The sequence below is a fragment of the Strigops habroptila genome, chromosome 8 (assembly GCF_004027225.2).
Source record: "Strigops habroptila isolate Jane chromosome 8, bStrHab1.2.pri, whole genome shotgun sequence".
Taxonomy (NCBI): Eukaryota; Metazoa; Chordata; class Aves; order Psittaciformes; family Psittacidae; genus Strigops; species Strigops habroptila.
In genome coordinates this window covers 4,188,940-4,215,972 of record NC_044284.2, presented here as the reverse complement: position 1 = coordinate 4,215,972, position 27,033 = coordinate 4,188,940, and the positions used below count along the sequence as shown (strand labels likewise).

Sequence of the window (27,033 nt, the reverse complement as noted above, 5' to 3'; positions counted from 1 at the left end):
AACAGTAACATTTCTTCAGTGTTTTATTGCTACAAACTGGTACATCGTATCACAAAAAAAGCTACAAGGCATATTATAACACATACTCTATTATACAGAGTGCAATGCAGTCCCCAAAACAGCCACACTCAACAGCACCATTTCGGAAGTTACTCGTTCTGTACTAAGAGGTAAATATGATAAGTTTATGCCATACAGCACGTAATCTATTTACCCCACAGACCCGCCTTTCTTCTCAACTGATTAGACCAAGAATTATTATTATATCCAACTTTCAATACACACACCGAAAAAATAGGATGCTTAAAAAAATATACAACACAAGGTTTTAATCAGCTTTAACAGTCAGTTGTCTATAAAAAGCTCAACTAAAATAGTTCTTAATTTCATTTGAAACAAAATCAGAAACACAGAGGAATTACATAAACAAGTTCTCCATGGAATGGAATGCATGCATATGGTGGGGAATCTTCAACAACTTCATTTGAGACTGTTAAAAAGTCTGAGCCCCCTTAGAGCACAAATAAAAAGGTGTTTTGCCCCCCTAATGTAGTTTGATTTTCTTGCACTTAGTTATCTTCAGTGTGGTCTAAAGTGAAGTCAGTTTGTTCTTCAGTTTCTTCTTCCTCTTCTTCCTCCTCCTCTTCTTCACCCTCAGCTGGTTCCTCAGCTTTCTCCTCTTCTTCCGCCTGCTGCTCCGGAGCCTGATCATTCATTTCAAAAGGATTCTCACCCTGAAGCAGAAGATTGAAAACAAATACTTTCATATTTATTTGAAACATAGAATACTACTCATTGTTTCAATGAACGAAAAGGTCAGCCACTAAGAAACACTGTGGTATTTTATACAGCTTTTTAAGAGTTTGCTTTTGGGTGTTTTGGTTGGTTGGGTTTGGGGTTTTTTCCCCCCCTGAGAAGATATAACTAGATCTGATTTTAAATCAGCAACACTTCATTGGGATCCCAATAAACTGTTCTAATGAAAGCAGAAATGGCATTGAGAAAAAGTCAAAGTATGCTACACACAAACTCCAGTCTAACTCGGACATTCAGTAAATTAAAATTACATGGCTAAGTTTCAACATGTTTTTGTAAAGAACTCTAACTGCTTCCTTTTTCTCCCCAATTAAAACCAAATCTGAACAGAACAGTTTCGTTCTGCTTTTCCTTGTTGACAATCTTTATTCACTCTGAATAATCCTATCAAAAAGGCAAACTCTTCAGCCAGCAGAAAAGAAATCCAGAAATAACTACATTGACTAGGCTGAAATTCATTCCTTTGCTGATCTAGAAAAATTATCAAGCAGATTTCTCAGACCGTATTTTAAATCTGTTGGGATTCTATTTTCGTATTTTCTCTATTTCATGCAATTATTCAGTTCAAGCTTTCCCTTGTTTCAGGTATTGAAGAACTATGATTTATCAATAAGGAATCACTACAGGAAGTATTAAGAGTTCCTGCGCTAAAGCTCCTTTCACGTTCAAAGGGCTGACAGAGCAAGTCTGATCTGAACATATCACATCAACTACATGAGGGCTGGGATTTCAAGAATAGTATTTAAAAGAGGATCCAAAAGGAAAAAATTGAGTACTAGGCCCCTTGTCCTTTGTTTGCTTTCAATATTTTTACTTCAGTTACATTTTTCATTCAGGTCTTGCAGGTGGCCTACAAATCGCCAACAAAATTAGAAAGCTTTAAAAACATTTAGCAAATGCCTGTTAACAAAAGCTTGGTTTCGTTGTTACTATAAAATGAAGAGAAATCATAAATTCAGACTTAAAGAGTAACCCAAAGCAAACAGAATTCTTTGAGACCACGTCATTCCAAGTCCCAGGATAATCTTAAGCATGTGCTTTCTAATGGCCAGCGCTGCGCAGTGCTATGGTGGTGTCTGTTGAGCCCAATCAACCCACAGCCTAATGAAAGGCGTAGCTGCCACGTACAAACCTCATCAAGTATTTAAGCTTCGTTAAGATACTAAGCTTGGCTTTTTTTCAAGTAGATCCTCAGAGGTTAGGAACAGACTCTCACAGATAAGGGTCAAGTACATAAAAAGCTGGTATCTTAACTTAGATGAACCCCATGAATACAAGAAAAGTCCACATCTCGGTTAAAACTCATGCTGCTTGTAGATGATCCACTATGACTGTCAAGCACCATGGGGCTATAGAACACCAAGCAGTATTTCACTGAATAGCTACAGACTCCAACATTGAAATACCAAAAACATTTGCTAGCTCAGTAAACCATTTGATGAAAAAAATAACCACGTGAAAAAATGAGTGCACAAACCACTTCAGTTCCAACATCAATGGAAAGAAAGAAGAAGACCGAGCATCCAAACCTCAATTCAGATTAGTGCAACTCCCCAAAACTGTACTTTTCGTTTTGGACAGAAGTGTGAAAGTTCTTCTGACTGCAAAGCTTCTGGTGCCATTTTTATGAGGTTCAGTCAAATACTGTAAATCACGTTTGGGTATTGAAACAAGGATTTCCGAAGCCAGACAGAAATAAGCTAACTACTGAGATACAACTACTCCACCTGGTCAGCTTCAAATACACGCTCATCACTAGATCTTACAAAGGGAAGACTGGCACATTAAGAGCAAAAGAAAACAGAAGGTGGCCTTCCTCTGTAAATGATTCACAAGGAGATCAGAAGCCCTTTTACAGGTCTGATACAAAAAGGAAGATTAAAATCCTCTCATGTCTAAACTAAGCACAATGATGAGCTGTAGCTAAAGATTGCACTTCTAAAAAGACTGACTACTTCCACAATCCTGCAGATGACTTCTGACTGTCCCTGATTCTTGGGGACAAACTCCAGGAAACTGTTACATTTCATTCCTGTGGAGACAGTACGACTAACCTAGCAGAACTGGATTCAGCACGCTACTTCTGCCTGAACACATCTCTACACAATAACAACAACAAGAAGAATAAGGTTGCTTTCCCCAACTGTTTTTTTCAGAGAAAAATGCATGTTTCAAGTACTCGAACTAAGGAAAAAGTTACTGCCCTCAAGGGGAAGGTCCTAACGACTGCACTCTTTTCCACTGATGTAGCATCAGAGGCATCCAGCCCAGTATGCAGAGTCAATTTTGATGCTAGTTGATTCTGACAGCCACACTGGTCCCACCTTCCCAGATGGCTTTAGAAAAACAAAACAAAACAAGAAGCCAAGAACACAGGCACACCACTGCACTGCTGCAGAAAGACTTTATGATGCCTACAAAGCATAAAAACAGAAGCAGGTAAGTAGTTTATTCCCCAGAGATGCATTCTTTGAGTTCCTTGTCTCTAGAATATTTAGACTGCAGAGAAAGCCTTAAGACTGTGAACTGGTATTTACAACCAAAGCTTTGGGATTCCTATGTTCTCAGAAACCACCCTATCTATTATTATATCTATTGTATCTATTTATAAAAGGTCTCACAAACCTGACCCAAAGATTCCAAAGTCCACCTACCTAACTGGTAAACTTTTGAATGGCTTTACTAATAGACTATATCCTAGGACTATTTGATCATGTGTTAGAAAATGTCGACCTCTACGATGCTTCTCTTGAGCACCATCCAAGCAGCTTTTCATCACAGACATCCATTTAGGAAGCTCTAAATGGTCCAAAATTAGAGACAGTCATGACTTCATGAAGCAGTAATGTTTTGACTGAGAAACAAGATGATCTTTTTCTCTTTCTTACTATAAATGTACTTGCTACAGGTTCATAAAACTTCTAAGATGATTGTTTCAGAGTGGCTAGCAGGCGGGTTGTGGTACAATTCCTCCCCTCTTTACAATATGGATGGAGGAGAATAAGAAGTGAAGAACTTTCAAAACACAGAGTACACTGGAAGCATAAAAGGGTACCACACAAGACCAACACCGGGGTAAGAGAGGGCTCTTTAAAAGAATAGCCAAGATAACACAATCCTTTCAAGGGTCTTTGATTAAAATATCTGATGAAGATATCAAACATGAGATTAAGAGGAAAGGTTCCTTGCATGCAAAGGACAGGATGCAAACAATATGCTGTTAACTGAAGCACTGAATTGATTTTCAAATACAGGAATTGGAAAAAAAAAATCATGGATTAAGTGTAAAAGATGGTCACCAACACCATCAGGACCATAAAGATTATGAGCAATGTTTGACAACTGGAATCCTCAGCTCTGGCACACTAGTTTTCAGGAAACTTTGTTCTTTTCCTTTCTGTCCCTAACTCTAGTCACTGACCAGAAGCGTAACAGAGATCAGAATCTTTATAGAACACCAGGAGCTCCACTAAAGCCACATCATCTAATTTACTGATGCTGTCTTCCATGGAGGTTAGACATGAACTGTAACTGACTTAAAACAAACAAAAATCCCACATACAAGACACAAGTGATTATCTTAGGCTAATTCCATATAGATCCTTCCATTTTCAGTGAACACAATAGGCACCTTCACCATGTTAAAAAAACTCTCCAGAATTGAGTTAAATATGAAAATATTTCATATCTCTGCTTTTCTTTTCACAGTGCAAACTAGAAGCATGTAGTTAAAGAAAAAACATTAGTCGAGTGTTAGTAGAACACTGCATTCCAAGTTGTAACTTCATTTAAAAGGGATGCATCTTGCTTTCCTTTTGCACATACAACCACCACCATGTGGAGCAAACAACCTGTGGAACAGTCTCTATTTGGAGAGAAGATGAAATCAAAGGGCCTGAAAGATTTCGCATTAAGCACTGGGTAGAGAAATAAACAACAGGTAGAATGGCATTTTATTCAAATGAAGGGTGTCCCAAGTAAGACAGCAAGTTGTTACTGCTTATCAGTTGGCTTCCTCCAGATCAGAAGTCATGATCCACTCCCTCCTTTTCAGTCAAACATTAGCCAGACCCTTCAACCTTGAGAAGTCTTATACAGTGCAACACGCTGCACACATCCTCAAAACTGATGACCTCCTGCCTAAATTACATTCAATAGTCATTCTCCAAGCAGTAACCTGGCAGCTTCGTGGGGCAACTGAAACAACTTAAGCTGAATTTTTCACACAAAACCAAAATGGGGGAAGGTGGGTCCAAAATACCAATTGTGGTAGAGATGGAGGACTACTAACTCTCAGCAGAGTGTGGTTCCAGAAGACAGTACTGGCCTCAACAGAAACAGAGCTTTCCCTAATTCATCTGGGATATGCACCTCTTCTAGGCCACACATTAAAATAACAAACTTCCCAAAATGCACAGAGAAATTCAGCAGTGTAATAGAAAAATCTTTAATCTTATTTGCTCATGTGAAACTATATTAATACAGATGCATAAAAATCAGGAGTTACTGACCTGCAATTTTGTTCTCCTTTTCTCAAAGGCATTTGTGATGTTGATGACCTGTTCTTGCAATTTGGTACAACTCAATGCAACAGCCTCACAGATCTTCCCTGCTCTGAATTTCCTCCTTCCATGCTATACATGCAGGATAGACAACACTTTCCACAACAATGTTGGGTTTGGGTTGGTTGGTTTGTTTTGGGGGTGGTTGCTTTGTTTGGGTTTGGCTGGGAGGTGGGGAGCCGTGCTTCCCCAAGCCAGTCTGCCCTTCACCTCAAAACAAGCTATTTTTGGCTGTAACAAGGACTTCCTACTCTCCTCGAAGACTGCAGGCACCAAATGAATGCACCACATGCTCCTTTTCATCATATGCTGTATTATAAAACTGGACTCCTTCAGCCTGCAATTGATTACACATTTGGGTGAGGACGACAGGGATTTGCATAACAAGAAGCCAGATACATCTCGCTGAGCAGGTGCTGCTGAAAGTGTACTAAATTCAGGAATCATTTTCTCCAGGAAATACCAGTTCTGGCAGTGGTCTCCTTGTGAAGGCAATCTTGCAAATTTTATCTTCCTCAGTTTTCCAACTCATGAATGGCCAAGTTCCATTCCCCTTTAACCAGTCCCCCACTAGGGGGCTGTACGGGACAAAGCACACACATACCAGGCCAAAAGGAATACCAGAAGTGATGGCTGGAAATAGCACACACATTCCAGGCTGTGCTATCTGGTCATTTGCTACCTTTTCTGAACAGATACAGAATAGTTGTTGGGTGTCAATCAGTTTCAGACCATACACAGTTCTGCAGGACATGACTAACTTGATATTTTAAACCACAACAGACTTCTGCACTGGCTCACACCTTGTCATATTTCTGCTTTAGTGCTTTGTCTGAAAGAGTCTGTTTGGGCACAGAAAAATTATAAAGCAGTTAATAGTAACTACCAGAAATAGCTAACAACGGTACTACAGAAAAGGTCACTCTGCTGGCCTAACAGAAAGAAACCCCACACTTTGTCAAAATTAATTCACTTATATTTCTCAGGCCATGTATCTGTACCATTGCCTGCTGTGCCTTTTAAATTCTCTGATCACAACTACTGCTATAAGCTTTCATCTTTTGTATGCTGCCATGAATCCTAGAAATTCTACAGAATACAAAGTAGCTGAGTAGTATGTGCACTGTACTTTAGTACAAAGACACATGCTGAAGCCTGTGCTTCTAAATATAAAGACTGACTCACCTGTAAAGTGCTTTGTGCTCTATAGTTAGTATTACATACAGAGTTAAAGATACTGCTGATGCTTTCTTTAAGCTTGATTTTCTTACTAAGAACATCTAATTAAAAATTGACTAGATAAAAATATAAATGTTAAACCAAAAGCCGATAAATCCCAGTTCTGGCTGCAAACAAAGTTACCTGAGACAACAATCTGAGACTGGCAAAATAAGTTAAAAGTATATTTGATCTGTGAGCTACCTACTAGGCAAAACCAGAACACAGAGCACTGAGGTTAAACTTGTACCAGCATGGAGAAAATAATGGTACAGCAAACATTACAGATTACCTTTCTTCCTATTGGGATCTTACCTTTACATACAGCTCGTATCGTGCCTTGACTATAGGATTATTCAAGATACTGGTGGCAGTAAGAACACTCTCCCTTTTTATTTGTTCTCTGTAGGCCTAGGAAACAATTTTTACAGTGAATAATTATCATACACCTATTACAACTGTCACATAAAATTGAATTTATGGTCATTACGTGTAACAAGGACATTCTAGCTACCTAGAGAACAATACCAACAAGAACTTAGAAGTTACTTGCACCGAGCTCCATTAACACTTCTCACCTACTATTAGATTATGCTTGCCTTTTAAAAAAAGGGGCACATCTTACTTGTTTTCCTTTTGTGTGATCAGGAGATTTTAAGTGCTGCTGAACAGAACTGTGTAACGCAGGAACATACACACTGCAAGCACTGCAGTGAACAGTCTCAACTTTCATCATATGGTCATCAGCCGTAACCCCTGCCAAAGAAGATTCAACAAATTAACACAAAACGTGTTGTTATTCTAGGTAAGCAGAAGAGGGGATTCATCGTTTGATGCTATAAAACCAGAGCTTCCAGTTGTTAAACATGTCAAACTGAACCACATGGGAATATTCACCTAAATTCAGGCATCAAAACTAGGCTCTCTGAAGGCAATGCCAAAGAAGGAAGTTTTTCACTTGGATACTCCAATTCCTCTCCACAGACTATACAGGAGACCCAGGCATTATGTTTGCTGTCTGCAGTTATATGAACCCCTACCTGTCTAAAGAGGGAAATTAAAATGATACAACAATCGAATTAAACTATTTAAGGTACAAAAATGCCATCTATTAAAAAAATCAACAATAACTAATATCCTTAATAATACACATTTTGACACAAGAAACAATCAGAGCTTCACCAAAGCAGTTGGATTTACTTTCCCTCTTTAAAAACAACTGATTTATTTCCTTGCCTCCCCTCACCACCAGGAGGTGCATGAATCCAATTCCTCTTGCAATTTTAAATATTTGCATGCCAACAAAACATTCTGATCACGAAAGCAAACAAGTCCTCCAGCACTTAAGGAAAGTACACAAAAAGGATTTGAAAGATTGTTAAGATATTGACTATACCAGTTTTTAAGTAGCTTTTAGAATTTAAATTCAAATTAAGGTAATATCCATACACAGTTATTGCTTAAAGTAAAGGCACTCAAACAGCATGCCCTCTAGCTCTAGCACATCTTTTGAAACTCCCCAAGCAAAGGATAAATTGGAATGATACGGCACAGAAAGGTAGGGACACACAAAATGCTCTAGAAAGCTGCCTGTGGGGCAAGCAAGGGGGAAAAGAATTCAGGCCAAGATGCATCTTGGGTAGCCAAGAAATTAATCAAGCTCTTTTTTGTCAGTGTCCCTCAAAATCACTATTGCATTTACACTATCCAGATCCCTGCCATCATATTTGACCACCTTACTGCTTTATTACACACTTACAATCTATCTGCATCCACCTGTTGCCACTCCTCATGCATTATACTGAGTAAGATGACGGCAAAGCTCACGTAATTCTGTTTGCCAAGTACTTAGAACAATGTTATCTTACTTTCTGACATCACTACCCGGATAGCAAACATACACAAGGTTTGCCATCTCCCGCCATGCTGACATCCCACATTGTATGAGAAACAAAGCAAGGAATCCCCACCAGGTGTGAAAACTCATCATTTTAATTTTATCAAAGAAGAATGAAAGGAGAAAAGGACAAGCAGAGCTCCACGGTATGCACTTTCACACAAAAACCATTACTCACCTTCCATTATATCTTTTTCAGCAGCTTGAGCATTTTCTGTTTGGTTACTTGTCTGCTGCTTACGCAGAGCTGTCTTCTTGAATTTATTCACCATACACTCCTACAGAGAGTCAGAGAAAAAAAACCTGTAACACCTTTGATGCATGATGCTTTATATTCCAGTAGGAACCTATACTTAGAGCATTACTCAGAATAGCTCTGTAATAAATAGCAACTAACTGTTTTAACTTCTTAAGTATCTACTTTAAATTGTCAAAGTAACACTACTTTACAGACTGAATTTGATTCAGCTTTTAGTAACGTGCTCTGTGCAATGTTATCTGCAATGATAAATGGAGCATTGGTAAGTTTTAAGTACATTATAATGTAGAAGTATTATATAGATCAAAAAACAGTTGTCTTACATGAAGAAATTCCATCACTACTTTGTCAAATTTGGTTTGCTTCTGGATATGATCCAATGTCTCCTGATGAGCTGCACTCTCCAGATGTGCCTCAATTTCTTTCTCTTCAAACGTTCGGAACTTGCAAAATGAGCAAGTAAATGCCATTCTATCAGGAGAAATACAGCAAACAGTATTACTATTACAGGGACATTCTTCCATCTCTCCTCAAAACTATGAAGACTTGACAAACCTAATCAGAAAAGGAATGGGAAAGAGTTCTTTAAAGAAGCAAAAATGCAGTATTTTACCATTTTAAGGGTAACTGCTAAAGAACCAACCATAAATGAGGCCAGTCTCAGATGAATTATTTATGCAGAAGATGAAAACTGCTGAAATCAGAAAGTAGCCATTTAAAAGCTACATTATTCTGTGAGTTTATCTATCACAGCTCTCTAGTTTGTGTCACCTTTTGTAGTAGTTCTAACGGTCGAGCCCAGTCCATGATTTCCTAACTACAAATAATCAAAATAATTCACTTAAAGCTCATTTTCAAACTAAAAACCTATACAATCTTTTCGAAGGAAATATGGCCACTTTGGAACAACGGCTATCATATATATGCAGCACTGACACAGAATAGTTTTGTACAGTGCTGGCCATTAAATTGCTTGGCTGTGGCAAGACTAAGTTAAAGAACCATCTATTTGTTTTTTGCTACAAAATAGCTCACCATACACAGAAAATCAGAACAAAGTCAATTCTTAACAGCACGAATTTATATTTGACTGAAATACATACTTCAAAAGCAGTACCATTCTAAGCTGCTTCTCGAGTATGCACTGATGCACAGTATAGTGTATTTTCTGATACAGAAGAGGTCCAGTGAAACATCCAGTCTTCGAAGTTTGGATTTGGGTGCTGGGTTTTGGTTCAAGATGGTTTTGGTTGTTTGGGTTAGTTTCTGGATTTTGTTTTGGGGCGGGGGCTTTGGGGGTGGGTTTTTTGCTCGTTTCTTCACTGTATTTTATTTTCCTAAAATCAGTGCAAAGGGACTTTGAGGAAAGAAGACATATTCTAATAGAAGGATAAAGGGGAAGAAAAACACTATCCACAAGACAGAAGTTACAACACCAACCTGTATCCATCACCATATTTTTCACTGTTCTTTTCCCTTCTACGCCTTTGCTTCTCTCTTCTGGCCTCAATTCGCCGCTTTTCTTCTTCCTCACTTTTAGCTTCTCCTTTGCCATCTTTACACACAGTAGAAGGATTTAAAAGTTTTACGTTAAAAAAACCAACCACAAAAACTAACCATACACCAAAAAAAACAACCAGTAGAAGTCTCCATCTTCCTGTCTCCTCCAGGAACACCTCAGAACCCAGAGAAAGACTCTATACCAAAGTGGTTCAATGGCATATTTAAATGCCATAGAAGTCTTGGTTTGGTTTCCTCCTCTAAAGACAACCAATTTAAACTTCAACTTAGTAGCTAAGGGGTTACACTATAGTTTACACTCATGAAATGAAGGGAATTCAGAGTTAAAGCAAACCCTACACTCTTGTGCCTAGTTATCAGAGGAAGTGACCAGGAAAGGGTACTTGGGGATGCACGGCAAGAAACACATCATTTAAAACTCTCCATGGTTTTAGAGCACCACTGCTACAACCCCCTTACATAAAAAGAAACTATCTAAAGCCATCCTTTTCTGATGAAAAGGCAGTTTCCAAAACCAAAAGCAAGGCTTTCATAAAGGAGATGAGGCAGTGTTTGATTAAGGTATGGTACCCAACCTGAACTTCAGCAACTTTATTATGTTTCCCCACCAGACTTCACAGAAAAATGTTCCAAAGATTTTGAGCTGAAGAAATAAACCAGTGAAGAAAGAGCCAGTGCAGGTACAAACAAATAAATTACTACTTTTGCAACATTAAAGACTTCTAAGGACATTAACTTTTGCCTAAGTGTACTTATGCCTTTCCTATGTCTGCTTTAAAAGCCTGTGGATAAAGGGAAACAATGAGAACATTACTCAGTGAGTAGTTTTAGAGCAGGAAAAAGAGGGTGCAGTTCTACCTTAGGAGAGAGGTCAGCCTCCATGAAAACTGCCTCCATCCAAACAGTGACAGAAAGGAACATACAGCAGCATAATGCAAGGAAAAGTAAGACTTGCAAAAGTAAGGCTTTAGAAGTGCCACTGAGTACTGAGAACATTTCCACCAACAGCTTTCACTCCATTCCTGATTACCCCAAGGTTTTTCATTTTGTAGCAGTTTCAAAAACTATTCTAATGCAGAGAGGAGAAAAACTCCTAGAGCCAATTCCCATCACTGATCTCAGGATTTAAGTTTCACTTAGTACCTTACCACCATTCCTGGAAATGTGCAAAGGATCTCACTTTACTGCTGTAAAAAGCATCTGTATGACATTCTGTGGAGTGAAATGGCCTGTGTCTTGCCCCTCAAGCTCACAATTTCAAGTGCCCATCCTGTTACAAGCTGAGAAATGGATGGCCTGAATCTACAGATAAAGTGGGACTCTGCAGTGGGGCTCCCACTTTCCTTCAGTACTTCAAGAAGAGAAACTCTGATTAGTTGGCTGCAAACTCCCAGCAGTCCTCACCATCAGATTAGACTACATGTGCAACAGGGCAGCTTACAAAGGGAAAGGGGACTAAAGACAGTCTCAGCATTAACACTAGATTTCTTTGTATACTTGTTTGAAATTGCTACAGTTAATATACATTTCAATTGATTTATATAGACTAATAATTAACCTGTTTCATTAAGACAGCACATGAAATAGACCGGGTGTTCTTGAGAGCAGCTCTCCAAGTTAACTAAATCCACTCATAAAAATGACTCACCTAGAATTTAAGGATGAGGTTGATCAGCTAGTAGGATAAATAATAGGATATGGGTGAGGAACCAGTGGGATTAACAACATTTAAGCAATAGAATGGCACTAAGTATGGAAGAGCATTTAAAATCATTTCAGAAAAAACAAATCAAACAACAATAACATGCAGAGATGATCAGAAAGCAGAGAAAATAAGCATGTAAAGAACAAAAGAGGTGACGGATTGATGGATGGTACAAACAATTATCTTCTCCATGGCCTACGTGTATAAACTCTTACAAGAAAAAAGAAAGTAATGCTGCTTAGTAACAATTAGAAGTCATACATACAGGTTTACCAAATCTATTCAGTCACACAAATACATACCTTCCTGACAAAGCAAACTGACTTCCATACCTTACCTGACAAAGCAAACTGACTTACCTCCAAAAGTCTGATATCCAAGATCGTAAGCATCTCTTGTAAAGTCTTCATATATAACAACTGCACCACTTGTGTCCACTTCGATTTCCTAATAAAGTTAAATTCATAAACTTCGTAAGAAAAAAACCCACCAACAAAACAATGCCATTCTAAATCCAGACAAAGACAGTGCTAATTATTTCCAGTAATCTACTACTTGACCTTCATTATCAAATACAACAATGGAAGAAATAGAATTGATTATCTAGTTACTCAGTGTATAAACACTTCAAGCTATGCATTTCTCCTTAACACCTTAAAGTCTTGGAGAATTAGTTTCACAATCAAAAATCTGTCTTCTACATAAATATTCTCACTTCCAATTCAGACTTTCACATACTTGGCTGAGAATACATTAATATCTCCACTCAAAAAGGAAAATATCATCCCAGTCTTTCAACATGGAACCAGGATATATATACACACACATTTAGCTTAGTAATCACATTGCTATGTATCACTGCAATTGATCTTTCTGTACATGGGAACTAATCTTTGTACCTTATCAAAGAACATCTGCTAACATTGGTTCCTTTTTTATTCACCCCCTCTTCTTGATGTGTCTAATATCTTATTGTAAGTGTTCATGACAGCTCTTTGGGCGTTACAAGAATAGGTAGGGTCTACAAATAGACATTAAAATTCCTTTTCCAGGCTATGTGCACAAGCTATATCTTTCACTAGAAATCAGTAAGGATTTCAGACTGCCACCAAAATAAGACAGGTTTAGATATAGTGAAGAAAAAAGTTTAGAAAACATTTATACAGTTAAGTGCTCAGTTTTTATAACTGTAGTTCAATAATTATTCATCTTAAGGTACACTGTGCAAACTGCTGAAAGAATCACATTTTCCAACTCTGGGAATCTTTACCTCTATCGTAGAATCCTGGAAAGATGACTTTCTGTCTATAAACAAAGCAAGGAAGAAATAAAAATGTGATAGTGCTGTCACTGTCAGTTCATTTTAAGGCAATAAGATAGTTAAAAGAATTGGTCTACATCTACAATTTATTATATTTCAGTAATAATACTAAACATATACTCAGTTATCCTTGGGTATATAAACTAGTCAGTCTTCTAGAAGCAACCATCTATATCTAACACCACAAAACAAGAAAGTTATGACAGAAAGGACAATATCATTTTGAGATCTATTTTCGCACATATATTGTATACCAAGTGCATCCAATTTTCTGTTAGTTGTCACCCACTGATTAGTTTTCAAGTACACGACACTGCTAAGAGCATTTTACAGTTCAAGTCTCAGAAAATTGTGATAAGCCACCCAACAGTTTCTTCCTTCCAGTCTCAGTGCCACAGGACAGGTTGATTAAAAGTTCATTCTAGTAGGCACCATCTACTCCACTTCTTAAAGGTAACTTCAATATTAAGTAGTACATTGGTCCTTGGATTGTGGAAATCAGTGAGGGGAAATGTAACAATCTAGAACTGCTCTGCCTGAAGGTAATTCAGAAAAGGAGAGCTTACAGAAGTACTGAAAGAAGTAGAGCTAGAGGGAGACCTTCAAGATGCCCATCTTTGATATACGTGGATGTGTATTTTACAGAGCTGCCAAGTCCAGCAATAACATTCCCTATCCGAAAGACAGAGGAACATGTTCTACACACCAAGTGCCTGAAATTTTTACAGTACTCTTGAAATTAAAGGGAACAGTTTTGTAATACACAGTAGTGGAACTACAATTTTCACATGAAAGTTTCTGCCCAGTCTGTGCCTTTACCTTGCAAGCTTAAAGCTAAAGTAATTTTGAACACGTTTCAGGTGTGATTTAAAACCAAATTATATAAAACACTTCCGATCCAAATTACTGAGGAAAGTAGAAGCCCCTAAAAATAAAATGACTGCTGTACATGCCATTCATAATATTTAAGATTCAAGTTGGCATTCCCTCAAAGCAAGTAATTTATTCAGCTCTCAACTGATATTTTTCTCCCTCTTTGCCTCCAACATCAAAATTATTAGAACTGTAGGACACCTTTAGAAAAGCTAAATAAACCAAGCACTACTAATATTTTGCAATTTGTAATTCCAGGGTATCCATCATATTTCCAGTTATTCTCTTCATTACAGTGTTTCATTTACAAGAAAGAACAATCTCCCTCTGCCATTCAGAAATCATTCTGTAGCAGTTTTCACTGTGTTCTCAGTTTGTCTCCCTTCCCCTCTCCTCTACACCCACAGCTTATGCTTTTATTTTAGCTGCACTGCAGTTGATGCACTACTTTTTATATCCATCAATGTATTTGGACAGCAGGGCCCCAGCTCATGCAAAGGCACATATCAATATTTGTCAACCATCATCACTTAAGGCAACCTGAGATCTGAAATTATTTTCAGTGGTGAACATTTGTCTCCAGGAAGTATTATTAAATCTGAATTAAACAGTCTTCAGCAGTACCTATTTAAACACACCAAAATGTCATATTTCATTCAGCAAATTATGTTTGCAGTAGAAGAGTAAATTCCTAGAATTACAAACCAGCACGTATAAGAATTTTGGCATTTGTTACTTACTTGGTGATTTTTTCTGGCTCAGCTTCAAAATAGGTTTTGTCATTTTGGGTTTCTTGACAAATGTCCCAGCAGGTTTGTTATATGACTGTGGTACCATTTTTCTTTTTATTCCTCTTGCAGCAACTGCTGCAGGACTGGGTTTGTTGTGATAGTCAACAACAATTCCAGGTCTGTGTATTCCTCCAAAGTCTCCCATATGCTGAAAATTTGTGAAATCAAAGAGAAAGGTATTAGTATATTAAATCAATAGAAATAAAACATTTACTTGGTACAACAAAACCATGAGCTAAGGAAAATCTGCATCCTAGAGCAAAATGCAGGGGAAATACAAGCTCCCGGTTCAATGTTGTGTTGTGTAATGGCTTTGTGGATGTTTGTCCAGTAGAATGAATACAGATGTCTAAACTGTGTTTCTGCTTATTCAGAACCATTGTCCAGACAACGAACATGTCTATCAGGGTTCGTATCTCAGCCTAACACCTTGGCTCCTCTCTTCAGATTCTCTAGATGAGAAATGACTTCTCCCTTTGGGAACAAAGCAGAGCTAACCAATCTACTTTTCTACACTTCAGACAGCAGCTACTAAAAATAAAGTTGTAAAAAAAAGAAAGAAAAAGCTTCTTTATGCCAAATGATTAGCAGTGATTTAAAAATGGAGTAAAGAAGGTTGGCTGGTGTGGAACGGTGATTAACTGAAGGAAGCTCATTCTTTCTTTTACTTATCTTTCCACTGAACTCAGTAAACTCATAATGTAAAAGCTTGGCCTGGAGGGAGCGATACAAACACATGGCAGCAGTCGAAAGACAAAACCTTTCTACTATTTCTAAAATGCTGTAGATGCTTGTTTATGAAAGTTACCTCTCTGAAAGCATGGAATAAATGTGTAATCTGAAGAAGGAGAATTTAGCTGGCTGCAGTATTTCCAAAAGCTCTAACATACAACTTAATTTTAACAATTACTGAATTAATAAAGGGCAGAAGAGCGCCCACTGACTGGATGGGTGACTTGGATAAGCAGAAATATTTGTACTGACATGAGAATAGAATTAGTACTACACTATTACACTATCAAGGTAAAAGAACGTAACAATAACTTCAACATACTTTGTGAAAAGCATGACTTCTTTTTTTAAGCAAATTTTAAATGACAGAATGTACCAAACCAGGCACTTCTCTTAATGGTAGGTCCATGCACAAGATCTCCATGTTAATTTATTTAGATGACATAGTTACAGAACTACCTAGCATGTATATTTACACTGTACACATACAAATTTGACATGAAGTATGCACTTGGATAATTTCCATTCCTTTTGTTTTTTAACAGACAGTCTATCTATTAAAGGTGCAATGCATTTTACATCTGGTAAGTAGTTTAGCCTTTACATTCTCCTTTATTACATGAAAGACTAAAGAGAGACATTTCAAAAGCAGAACGAAAAAGAAATAAGGCTACTTGGTTGTAACTGCACAAAACTTTCAGATCTAAATGAGTTCTGAAAGGATGGCATCTAAGCTTAAGAATCTTATGCTTTCAGCTTCACCAGCAGAGAAACATGAAGGTTAGAGTCTACTTCTCATATCATGCTACATGCTAGCTAGCAGCCATGTGCAAATCTGAGCTAAAATTTTCATATGGCAACTAGAGTACTCAAGAATGCTGCAAAGTAGACTTTCTGGAACAAAACCACCACACAATTAGGCACTTAAAAGACCCAGTGAAAAATAATCTTTCTCTACACTTCAAGCTACGAACAAGCTGCATGTCTGAACATTAAAGAATTGCTTCCCAAAGAAATATGGCATGCTTAACAATTTAAAAGATAAGTTACACCTAGAGGCACAGGCAGAAAAGTGTTCACTGAACTCTTTATGCTTGAAACAATCATAATTGGGATTATAAAACCAAGATAAAGGGACACCATCAACTTAAAGTTAGTACTTCTGTCAGGATTTCTTTTATTCTCTTCTGTTGTATTCTCCCCCCTCCCCAGCTCATTTAACATCAAACATTACTTCTTCAAACTCTGACCCACTATTTTGTGTACAGTTAATCTTCCTGCTTCTTGGTCATACAGTTTGTACATCCTACACTGGAAAGGAATTCACCGAAAAGGAGTCAGAACATTAGTCTTCAAAACAAGACGAATACAAGTAACAGGACTAGGCACACTATTTGGAAATTAATCTTAATTCTGTGAAAGGACCTGATTTCAAGTTGATGGTGTCCCTTTAACCATGCTTTGATTTTGAAAAAGAACCACTGTGACTGCTGCCCACCCACCTTTGCCATTTCCTCCCCATCACCCTTCCAACACACAAGTCAGAATAAGAATTAAGTTTAAAAGAAGACTTGATGGTTGCTAAAGCATGTGTTCAACATATTACAGAATTAACTAAGATTTTCCTTTACAGGAAACAAAAACTACTCTAGCATTCACAACCTGGGTTTTATTTTTTGCTTATACATTGCACCTTTAACCTACTCAAAACTTCAACAGACTTTGAATTAAACTTTTACAATATCCAAGAATTTCCCCACCAGCAGCAAAGATGCTAGCGTTTACAAGGAAAAATGCAAGTCCTTTTAATCCCTTTTAGACCAAACCTATTATCTTCACCTTTCAAACAAAAGGAGAGATTTAACAAACCTTATCAACTAGTCTTCTATTACTCATTACTTTCAACAGAAAGAGGGACTGGGTTCTACTTGAAGACAGCTTCAAGGGGGTAAACAACATTGTCAACCACGACAGTTTGCTTGGACAAAAAAACCCCACACTGTATCGAACAGTGCATTCATTTTAAAGCAGTGGTCTTGAAAGGGTTTAAAAGAGTGTCTAGTGAAAAGAATCTGAAAAGATTCTGTACTTACTCCTCGGCCTCGGCCTCTGCCTGTTGATGGTCCTCCAAAAGCATCATAGTTTCTGCTTCCAAATCCACTTTCAGGATAAGCAGGCGTTCCTCTCCCCCGAGAGCCTACAGGTGCAGGCTTCATATGGGGTGAAGAAAAACTGCTGTAGGAAGAGTAACTCTCTCTTCCTCTGTCCTCCATAAACCCAGGCCTCAATTTTGAACGGGAGTAAGGTGCTTCCCAGCTAGACCCGCCCTGGTTTCTACCTCCGAAAGAGTCAAGGCTATTCCGGTAGGAGTTGTCAAATCGACCACCATAACTACCTCCGAAGCGGCTTTGTTCGGGTTCATTATAACCATAGCCAGATCTGTACAGATCTCGCCCACCCAGAGAAGACCCGGAGTCGTAAGACTCATAAGGTCCAAACCTGAAAAAGTTGCACAGTGAGGAGAAAAAAAAGTAAGCTTACTAATGTTATACATTTCAAAAGACAAGTTATCAGTTGACATTTATCAACTAAAAATCAATTTATTACTATACTGGTCCGTACAGTTGTGTTATTGTTTAAATCTTGATTAGGGCTGGGCAAATCACACCATGACCAGATAGAAAGCTATCTGAGCCATTTTTGCTACAAACAATTCTAAAGTTCAGTATGCCTGAACTTTGTTGACTTACAATTTTCAGCAACATTCATTTACTAAAACATTAGAGCCCAGCCCTAGTCTCACAAAAATAATCACCTGCAGACATTCATAGGCTAGTCAAGCTCTCCTTTCTTCAAAATCATGCCCTCTTATTCTAACAGTTATACAGCAGTTAAAAGGCGGCTTAGGTCTGAACTGAGGAAGAAAAAATATTGTTTTAGTGGTACAGATGTGAGTCTTAAAACACCCCACAGTTCTAGTTTTTAAGGAAAAATACACATGCTCTCCCATTCATATCTGTACTTTCTAGAAATCTTCTTCCCTGTAAAATTCAGTCTCCCAGTCAAAAGAGTTTATGACCTTCAGTGTACCCATCTTTCACTTGCAGCCCATTAGCAACTAAGGATTTTGAAAGTCTACCCAATGCATGCACAGTGGATGTGAAAACAGTCCTTGGAATTTCAGAGTAGAGTAACAAGGAGCTGAAATCTTCAGTTACTGACCCAGAGTTTGCTTTGCCTGACGGAGAAGGGGAGGATTGTCATGCTAGAAATCATCAATATTTGTAACCACTTGGAAGGGAAACACATTAGTGTCCCTGCAGGGTTAAAATAGGGTGATTCAGTAGGAGTTGGGAAAGACAACCCCTTGACTGATAAAACATGAACTAGAAGAGACTCAAATTACTAACTGTATCTACAGTAAACTGAATGTCTTCACTTTAAGACATGTTAGTCTCAGAAGACCCAAAGCTACACAGAAATTTCACTATCTACAGAAACAGCCCATGCACAATATTAACGTTACATGGCAAGAGACATTTCAGTGTTCAAGTAGTCATTCAACCTCAATCATATGCAGATTACTATATGGTAGGTACAGCTCATTCCTGAATCTCTGCTCAGACTTTTAAGTTGATCTTGATGTTCATCATTAAACAAATTATACTTAACTAAAATGTTTAACAGAACCATGCAGCAAAACGCACCACCTCTCCAGCCTCCCTGCTTAGTACTGTCCTTGCCCTGTGGCACCACAGTGACTACAGACAAGAATCATACAGTAGTCTGGCTACAGCCAAACAAGAATTCAAGGGCGCACACAAGAAAACCATCAGATTATCTAAGTTTTCTTCACATTTTATTTCCTCCAAGATAGAATCACTACTCTGAAAAGCATGCTTCTTGAAATACAATATTAAGACCTAAATCAAATCAGCTGCTCCCTACTGGTTTTATCTGAAAGAGTAACAGTAATAGTATCCTAGCATTAAATACACAACTTTAAGACCACTGCATCAGAATTTTTAAGACCAATCCATCTTACAAAGCAGCCTAGAACATGCACACAGTTTTGAGTGTAATCAGTACCTGCCAATGAAATAATCTGGACATGACTTTCAGATTCAATACCAAGATCATTTGAGCACTGCACATTCAAACCAAAGAACACATACCCTAAATGTTCCTTGAAAACGGAATGTTGATAGATTCAGTCTAAGGCACTAAACCAGTTAGGTCTAGTCGGCTATGTCAAAAATGGGATGCCAGGCCAATCAGCTACAAATTGCCAGCCATTACTGAAAAAGAACGCTTTTTCCATTTTCATTCAAAGACGCGTTGTTTCACTGTCAAACTTTTCCACAAAATGCTGATTATGACAAGAATCTAGCTCTGACACTTTAGTGTTTGCCAGTATTTACTGAAGATGAAGACTCAGAACATAAGTGTTCATACAAAATCGTAACAACATGCCTCAGGAACACTTAAGTTAGAAGACAATGGTTTCAACTTAAATTGGATTTGATCAATTCTTGGGACAACTGAGGGATTATTTTACCTGTTACCACCACCACCACCTCCTCCGCCTCCACCTCCATGACTCTCCATCCCATAGGATTGGTTAAGGTAAGAGTCCATGGATCGTGGGCCACCATAGCCTCCATGCCCATAATCACGGTCCATGTCTAAAAAAAGAGCAGAAAAATGTTTATAAAGAAAGCAAGCAAGAAGTCTTATTAAGTAATCTAGTTTAAATTCTTAAGTAAAAGGTTAACTCTTTGCCAGAATGCTTACAAACAAAATACAAAACTGCCAGTTGAAAACCAATTTTGACACTGTGCTTAGGGAAGCTGTGTGTCTGTCATCATCTGAGCACCTCTTAACTGAGGTCACGTTTGTATTTTTTCCCCCCAGTAGTGGGTAACTCGCGATTATTGTTCTATCAGCTGGAATTCAGACATGAGTTAATTTAAGAGAATTAAATGAAGCAGCACAACATAGATTATGTCAGAAGTTAGTGAAGAATTAACACCATTCCCACCCTTTAATAATACACATAGCTCACAGGCATCTGCTTTCTCTATCCAACACCATAAGAAACCTTCACCCACACTGACAGAGACCCTAGCTCAAGGTTACAAGCTGTCATGCTGCAGTGCAGACTGTATATAGGCTACAGTCAAACAAAAGAATTTTCTCCATCTAGCACAAGCAAAAATTCACCCAAATCAGCACTGAATTGCAGCTCACTAACTGCACTAAGACGTTGGTATTTCATAGCTGAACTGATGTCACTTCATGACATCTTTATATCCCGTAATGAAACCTGGCAAAAGAACCAACTTCTTCCTCAACACTGGAAGTCCTAAGTTCTAAATAACCACAATTCAAAACACTGAAACAGTGTCACAGATCTGCCTAATGAGTATGATCCACTGTCTTCCTTAACACACACAATTTGCACTTCCCTGGCATTGAAGTGACCAAAACTGCTTCCCAATACTAACCAACAATAACTTCTGGATAACACAAAGAAAGCCTGGCAAGTCAAGCCTCACAGAAAAGGTAACACAGAGAAGGAAAACACAGTGAACACAGGAAGGATAAAAACGAAACCACACAAAGACTTGTCCACTCTAACCAGAGAGTATTTATACAGTTCAAAATCTTCAGCTGTAAACCACTGACTTTCCAGAAGATAACAGGACAATAAGCTCACTTGAAGTCAGAAGAAAATGTTCCTTTTTAAAGAAACACAGTCATTCCCTGCATATCATTCCATGAAAATCACTGCAGTGATGAAAATAAGGATACATTCTAGTTTCTCTTCGTACCCGCTTCTTGTTAGCACCAGGCAGCCATTGGCATTTACTTTCTTACATCTGTCAACAACAAGAATTCTGCACATTCTGTATTGGAGCTGACTGTATCACAGATGTTCTTAGCATGCCTGAATGCTAAGAGACTGCAGCAAAGTAAGATCTCCTGCTGATTTTTTTTTCCCTTCTGATGATGATACTTTTTTAAAAGAAATAAAAAAATCTCAAGAAAAAAAAACTTTGAGCATGGAAGTCACACCACACCTTTGATTTTCTGCATATACAATAAAGGTAATCAATAAAATAAATTCAGTTGCACAGAAATTAAGGTTGGATGATCCCATGGTCAATCTCTGCTCCAAAGGGGGTTTTGTTTGATTGTTTGGGTTTGTTTTGTTGGTTGGTTTTAGGTTTGTTTTAATGATACAGTATATATAATCAAAAGACATTGACATTCTGAAAACTGAAATATCTGACCTGAAAGCACCCAACAATTTACACTGTTTCACCTGCTCCCCATTACCTACAGCCCCAAGATGGAACAAAGGTAACTAGGTTAAGTGTTGAAGAGGTGAACCAAAATCATTCAACAAGGAAGAACACAACACACTACCAAGATCCCTGCCATTGCAATCCAATTTTATTACAGTGTAGTGTAGTTTACTACACTGTAATAGAATAGTGACCAATGCTCTTCACATGCCAGAAGTTCACTAGTGAGAAAAACACAAAAACATTCACACACAAAAGAACTCTTCCAAAGACAGGTTTGAAGCACAGCTTTGAAATAAATTGTTAGTCTCAAAGTTTTAGCATGACAGCAAATACTAAAATATGTTTTACAATCACAGGCTAACTTCCGACATTCCCTTTTGCTTAACATTCTCCCTACTCATCCAAGTCATCCATGTTCACGTTATCTAACACCAGCAGTCTTGCTGTACAGCTATGCCAGTCCTCAAATCCTCAAATCACTGCCTTTAAGACATCACCACTTCCTCCCTAACAGTGAACATCTTACTCATCCTTTCCAGACTCGCTGAGCTGCATTTATCCAAATTATAATAAACCCACATTAGAAAAGGTTTAATAGGGATACAAAAGATACTGAGAAGAGGGATGATACTTGCATCATTATCTATTACAAGAAACTGCAACAAAAGACACTTAAAAATAACAAGCTAAAAAATTAATTGGATCCTTTTTCACAAAACAGCCCTGAAACTGCTCTGTGACAAGAAGTTACTACAAATCTACGTGTACTTAAAAAAAATTGGATAAATCCACTGACAAGAAATTCAAAGGATGTTGAATACAAAGACTACATCTCTGGTTCAGAAAGCCTCCGAGCTGCAAACCAGTGAAGGCACATAAATATACCAAAGGGGTACTTGCACTATTCCTTCCACATCTCCAGACAGACAGCGACATACAGGATACTGGTGAGGTGAGACAGACACATCTTTGACCTGACCTAACAAAGGTGATGTTATGATCTCCTTCCAACTCTTACATAAACTGTTCCAGATTGCTGAGCAGTTAACCTATCATTCCAACCACTGGCCTCCTGGTTCATTCACTCTTTCAGTTGTAAACTTCACCAAAGATTTATAGATTTGACACTTCATGCCCAGAGCTTGACAAAGATACTGCATTAGAAAAAAAAGGAAGTGCAGCATTTCTTTGGGAATTAAGCTTTTCCTTACTTTTACAGTCCATTCTCCAGATAGGCTTTATTTTAAAAAGGGGGGAAATGCACAAGCAGACAGTAAAGATTCACTTAGGTGAACTAAAATAAAAGTATTTCAATTTTTGAGCGTGGTAGCTGAATAATAATCACTCGTATAGCTTTAATTATTACAATCTCAAGGTAAATAGCTCATTAGTCGACAAATCTCACAATCACAGACCTCAAAATCTATTCACACTGGCTTCTTTCACACTTTTGATTCTTGTTCTGCTAACTAAAGCAAGACAGAAAGACATTAAAAAAACTTGATCTGCACTGAACAATTTCCCCTGCCTGTAGCCTGCTCCCTGCTCACTCTTATGTTAGCTCTGGCTGTCACCACCAGTGGAGATACAGAGAAGCTGCCTGTCTGTGGAAACTACTCAGACTACACGTGAAATTGTTTCACATGCAAAGAGAACATGGGCTTAAGCACTAGAGAAAAACCACGAGGAATTGTACTACAATGTCTCAAACAGAAGATTCTAAAGTGTAGTACTTCATTTAAGTTCAAAGAGCAACTATGTATCAAAGAAACCTTTGAAGAAATATCGTATCTGCGTATCTATGAATACTACAGACGGAAAAAGAGTAGAACAAAGTGGTTCATATTTACCCCTGAACTGAAGAAGGCACTGACGAAGTATCTGAAAAAAATAGTTTTCTGAATGAATAGACCAGGCTTTGGTATCTGCAGCTCTTGCATAAACAGTGTGGATGAATGAGCTGTTGAAGTACAGAAACAGAACTGCAAAGAACGACCTCATTTTTCATTTCAAGATCATACTTAAAAGTACTGGGGTAAGGGAGAGGGGATAAGAGTTATGTCAAAGGGGAAAAGAATGTATTACCTCTAAAATAAAAACAGAATGGGTCACTAAAAGACAAGTTCAATTTACATCTTAAAACATTAATGTGTACACATTCTTTCACGAAAAAAAAAAGCCCTATCCGGTAAAGAGATTCTTTAAATTTTTCCTTAGGAAGACTACTAGGAAGTTAAACATGTAGTAGATAAGACTCAGAATCCTTTGGTACAAAGAATTCTATTTAAAAGAAAAAGATTAAGATCAGAAAATGTTGAAATAATATTTACAGCACAAAGAAACAAAATAATTTTCAACAGTGATCTCCATGTGGAGCATATGAAAAGGCTAGGAAGATGAGAAATGAGGAATATCTTGCATCTTTAATAAATATTAACTTAATAAACTTCAATTTAATAAACTAAACAATAAAAAAAAAACCAGAAGTAGCAGCTTGAAACAAGCTGTATTTCCTACATTTTGTAATCATGACCCACAATGACCACAACAAGCTTAAGGATGCACTGTGTAATAGTAAGCAACGTTTTTTCCAGGCACACTGCATTTTTCAGAACACCATGCCTGCTTCAAAGATGACAACCTCATCCTCAGTTACAGAAGTTTTAACACATCATTGAATCCTATGCAAAACAAGGAACCAATCCGACAAAGTAGATGAATTTTAGGAATAGCAGCGAAAGCCTTTTCCCCTTCCAGATTAAAAGGACAACAGTTACAGTAATCAAAATATTAACATGCTATTAACAGAACTTATTCTGCAGGCCTTGTCATCTCTGTCTCAAACCAAGTCATCCATCAACAGGGAACAGTGGAACTACAGCAGTCATCAGCCATCCAATGAAAAGTGCTTCACACAGGCTAAAAGCTTCCAACAGGAAGAACCGTGCCAAGAACCCAAAACTGGGCCAAGATGAAAACTCTCAACATCCATCCTCTATTGCCATCTACTGGACCCCTGCAAAACAGCCTTTAGCCCACTGTACAGAATGGAGGCAAGACAAAGCTTTATGCATGCCTTACTGACATACGTACAATGCATAAACACTAATGTGAGATGTTTCAAGCAGCACACATCACAATTAAACTGGTTTAATAATTATGAATAACAGAAAGTTTCATTATCACAATGAAAACTATTATTACAGAGGTACGTGAAAAGAACAATCTAATTGTACAACATGCATTTGATTGGTCACTTCCCATAGGATGAGCCTGGATTCACTTTAATACTATTGTCATCATATCTCAGAAAAGCAGGTTCTGGTTAATGGCTACAGTGAATATTGCAATAAGATCCTTAAAGTGCAACTTAAGAAGAACCTTTTCTACTAAAAATCTAAAGGGTATTTAACTAGGAATCAATACAGAAGATTAAAAAAGCAGGGCCACAGCCTTCTTTATTTTACTATGAAGTAAATGCAAAATAACAGCATCGAAAAAAAAAGGCAGCAAGCTAAGACTCAAGGAATGTATCATCAAAATGATTGTACTGCAATCAAAGTGCATCTGTAACCCAATTTGTTATTTCTGTGCAACAGCCAGCAAGAGATACACCAGCAAACATTTATTTGATGACATCTGTAAATGAAGCTTATGGTAAAGTTTTTATATTAACGTCCTTTTAGTATCTGCTTGTATCCTGGCAAGAGATGTCAAAACATTCCTTGAGTCTTACTAACTCATAACCTTATAAATATATATGCATTCGTTTTTGTTGTATCTATGCGGTATTTTTGTTAGTATAAAAATAAGAGCGACCATCTGCTGTATCACATTTACTTCACATGCTTTCTGTTCCTCCCCAAACTGTTAAAGTAAACTTAACCAAAAAAAAAGAAATCAAGCAGCTTCAGGTTCTGCTTTTTCCACATCTATATGAACAACAGAAGTAGTAAGAATCAAATACAGTAGTCCATAAGACTTGTTTTTCTTTTTCTATAAGAAAACAAAATACTGATTTATGTAAAAAGCATCATCATGAGAAAAGTCTGTACTCCCCCCTCCCCGCCCCATCCCCACTCCTTGATCTCACTATTTTGATTTGGAATGCGCAGGAGTTCATGTTGACATGCCCAAGATGAAAATCAAGTCTCACTCCCAGCCAGTCATAACTCCTCCAGAAAACAACATGTTCAGTCAAACCACGTTACGTACTTTTAATAACCCGTTTGATTATTTATTTTTTTTAATTTTTTTTTTTTTTTTTTTTTAGTTTTGCTTTTGTCAACACTGACTGTTTAGCCCCAACTCTTTTTACAGGTTAGACGTATTTATAGCTCATACCTGAGACTGACCCACTGGGCATGTTCACACCACAATGCATGGGGGTATCTGGGAATCTCCAATCTCTGTCTTCAGCTGGAGAGGATGGGTCAGTGAGAATGACTTAGTGCTTAGCAAGAGCCGGAGGGGAGAGACAGGGAGCCGCACCAAGAGCCGGCTCTCTCTCCTGTCGGATCTCCAGTCTCCTGACACGACCCCCTCACGGAGCTCGCCCCGAGCTCCCCCCGCTCTCAGCCCGCGCCCCCCGCCCGCCTCCCGCCCTCCCCCGCCGCTCGCCCCGCCGAGGGCCACCCCCTCCCGCGCCGCCCATCCCGCCCGCGCCGCCCCCCGGGAGGGCCCTCGTCCCGCGCAGCCCTCCCGCCGCCGGCCGCCGCTCCCCCGACCCGGGAGGGGCGGCGAGGAGGTGGATGAAGGGGGGGCTCCGTCCTGCGCGGAACAAAGCGGCCGCTGCCATTTTGAGACACGGCCGGGCCCCGCGGCGGCAGAAAGTGGCAGCGGCCGGGCACTACCCTTGCTCTGGGGGTGCGCCCTCACCTTCCCCGTAGTCCATGGCGGCGGCGGGCCTGGCTCTCCCTGACGAGACGACGACGGTGGCGGCGGCGGCTCCGGCTTCCCTCAATGGCGCCTTCCACCACAGCGAGGAGAGGCGGGACCGGCGTGCGGCCGCGCAGCCACGGCGG

At 38.6% G+C, this 27,033-nt stretch overlaps 1 protein-coding gene across 3 annotated transcripts; it reads right to left on the bottom strand.

Annotated features, from left to right (window-relative positions):
• Window positions 1–27,033, bottom strand: ZNF326 (zinc finger protein 326). 3 transcript variants are annotated; one of them, XM_030493794.2, is made up of 13 exons: window positions 26,888–27,033; window positions 26,354–26,428; window positions 20,254–20,380; window positions 17,789–18,194; window positions 14,913–15,111; window positions 13,249–13,283; window positions 12,338–12,425; window positions 10,193–10,307; window positions 9,076–9,223; window positions 8,672–8,771; window positions 7,222–7,352; window positions 6,912–7,007; window positions 1–734 (listed from the first exon to the last, which is right to left on the bottom strand). In XM_030493794.2, exons 1-13 carry the CDS (start codon window positions 26,901–26,903, stop codon window positions 570–572), a joined length of 1,701 nt encoding a protein of 566 aa, XP_030349654.1. In that variant the 5' UTR covers window positions 26,904–27,033; the 3' UTR covers window positions 1–569. The 3 variants fall into 3 exon arrangements, with proteins under 3 accessions (XP_030349654.1, XP_030349656.1, XP_030349655.1); XM_030493795.2 differs by lacking the exon at window positions 1–734 and adding an exon at window positions 4,963–6,800; XM_030493796.1 differs by lacking the exon at window positions 26,354–26,428.

Bases quoted from the DNA above. Each gene is read 5' to 3' on its own strand.
- ZNF326 (XM_030493794.2), bottom strand. The intron at 15,112-17,788 runs GTAAGTACAGAA...ACAAATTTTCAG, and splicing joins GCAGAGGCCGAGGCCGAGGA to CATATGGGAGACTTTGGAGG. The intron at 735-6,911 runs GTAAGATCCCAA...CTTCTGCTTCAG, and splicing joins GATACGAGCTGTATGTAAAG to GGTGAGAATCCTTTTGAAAT.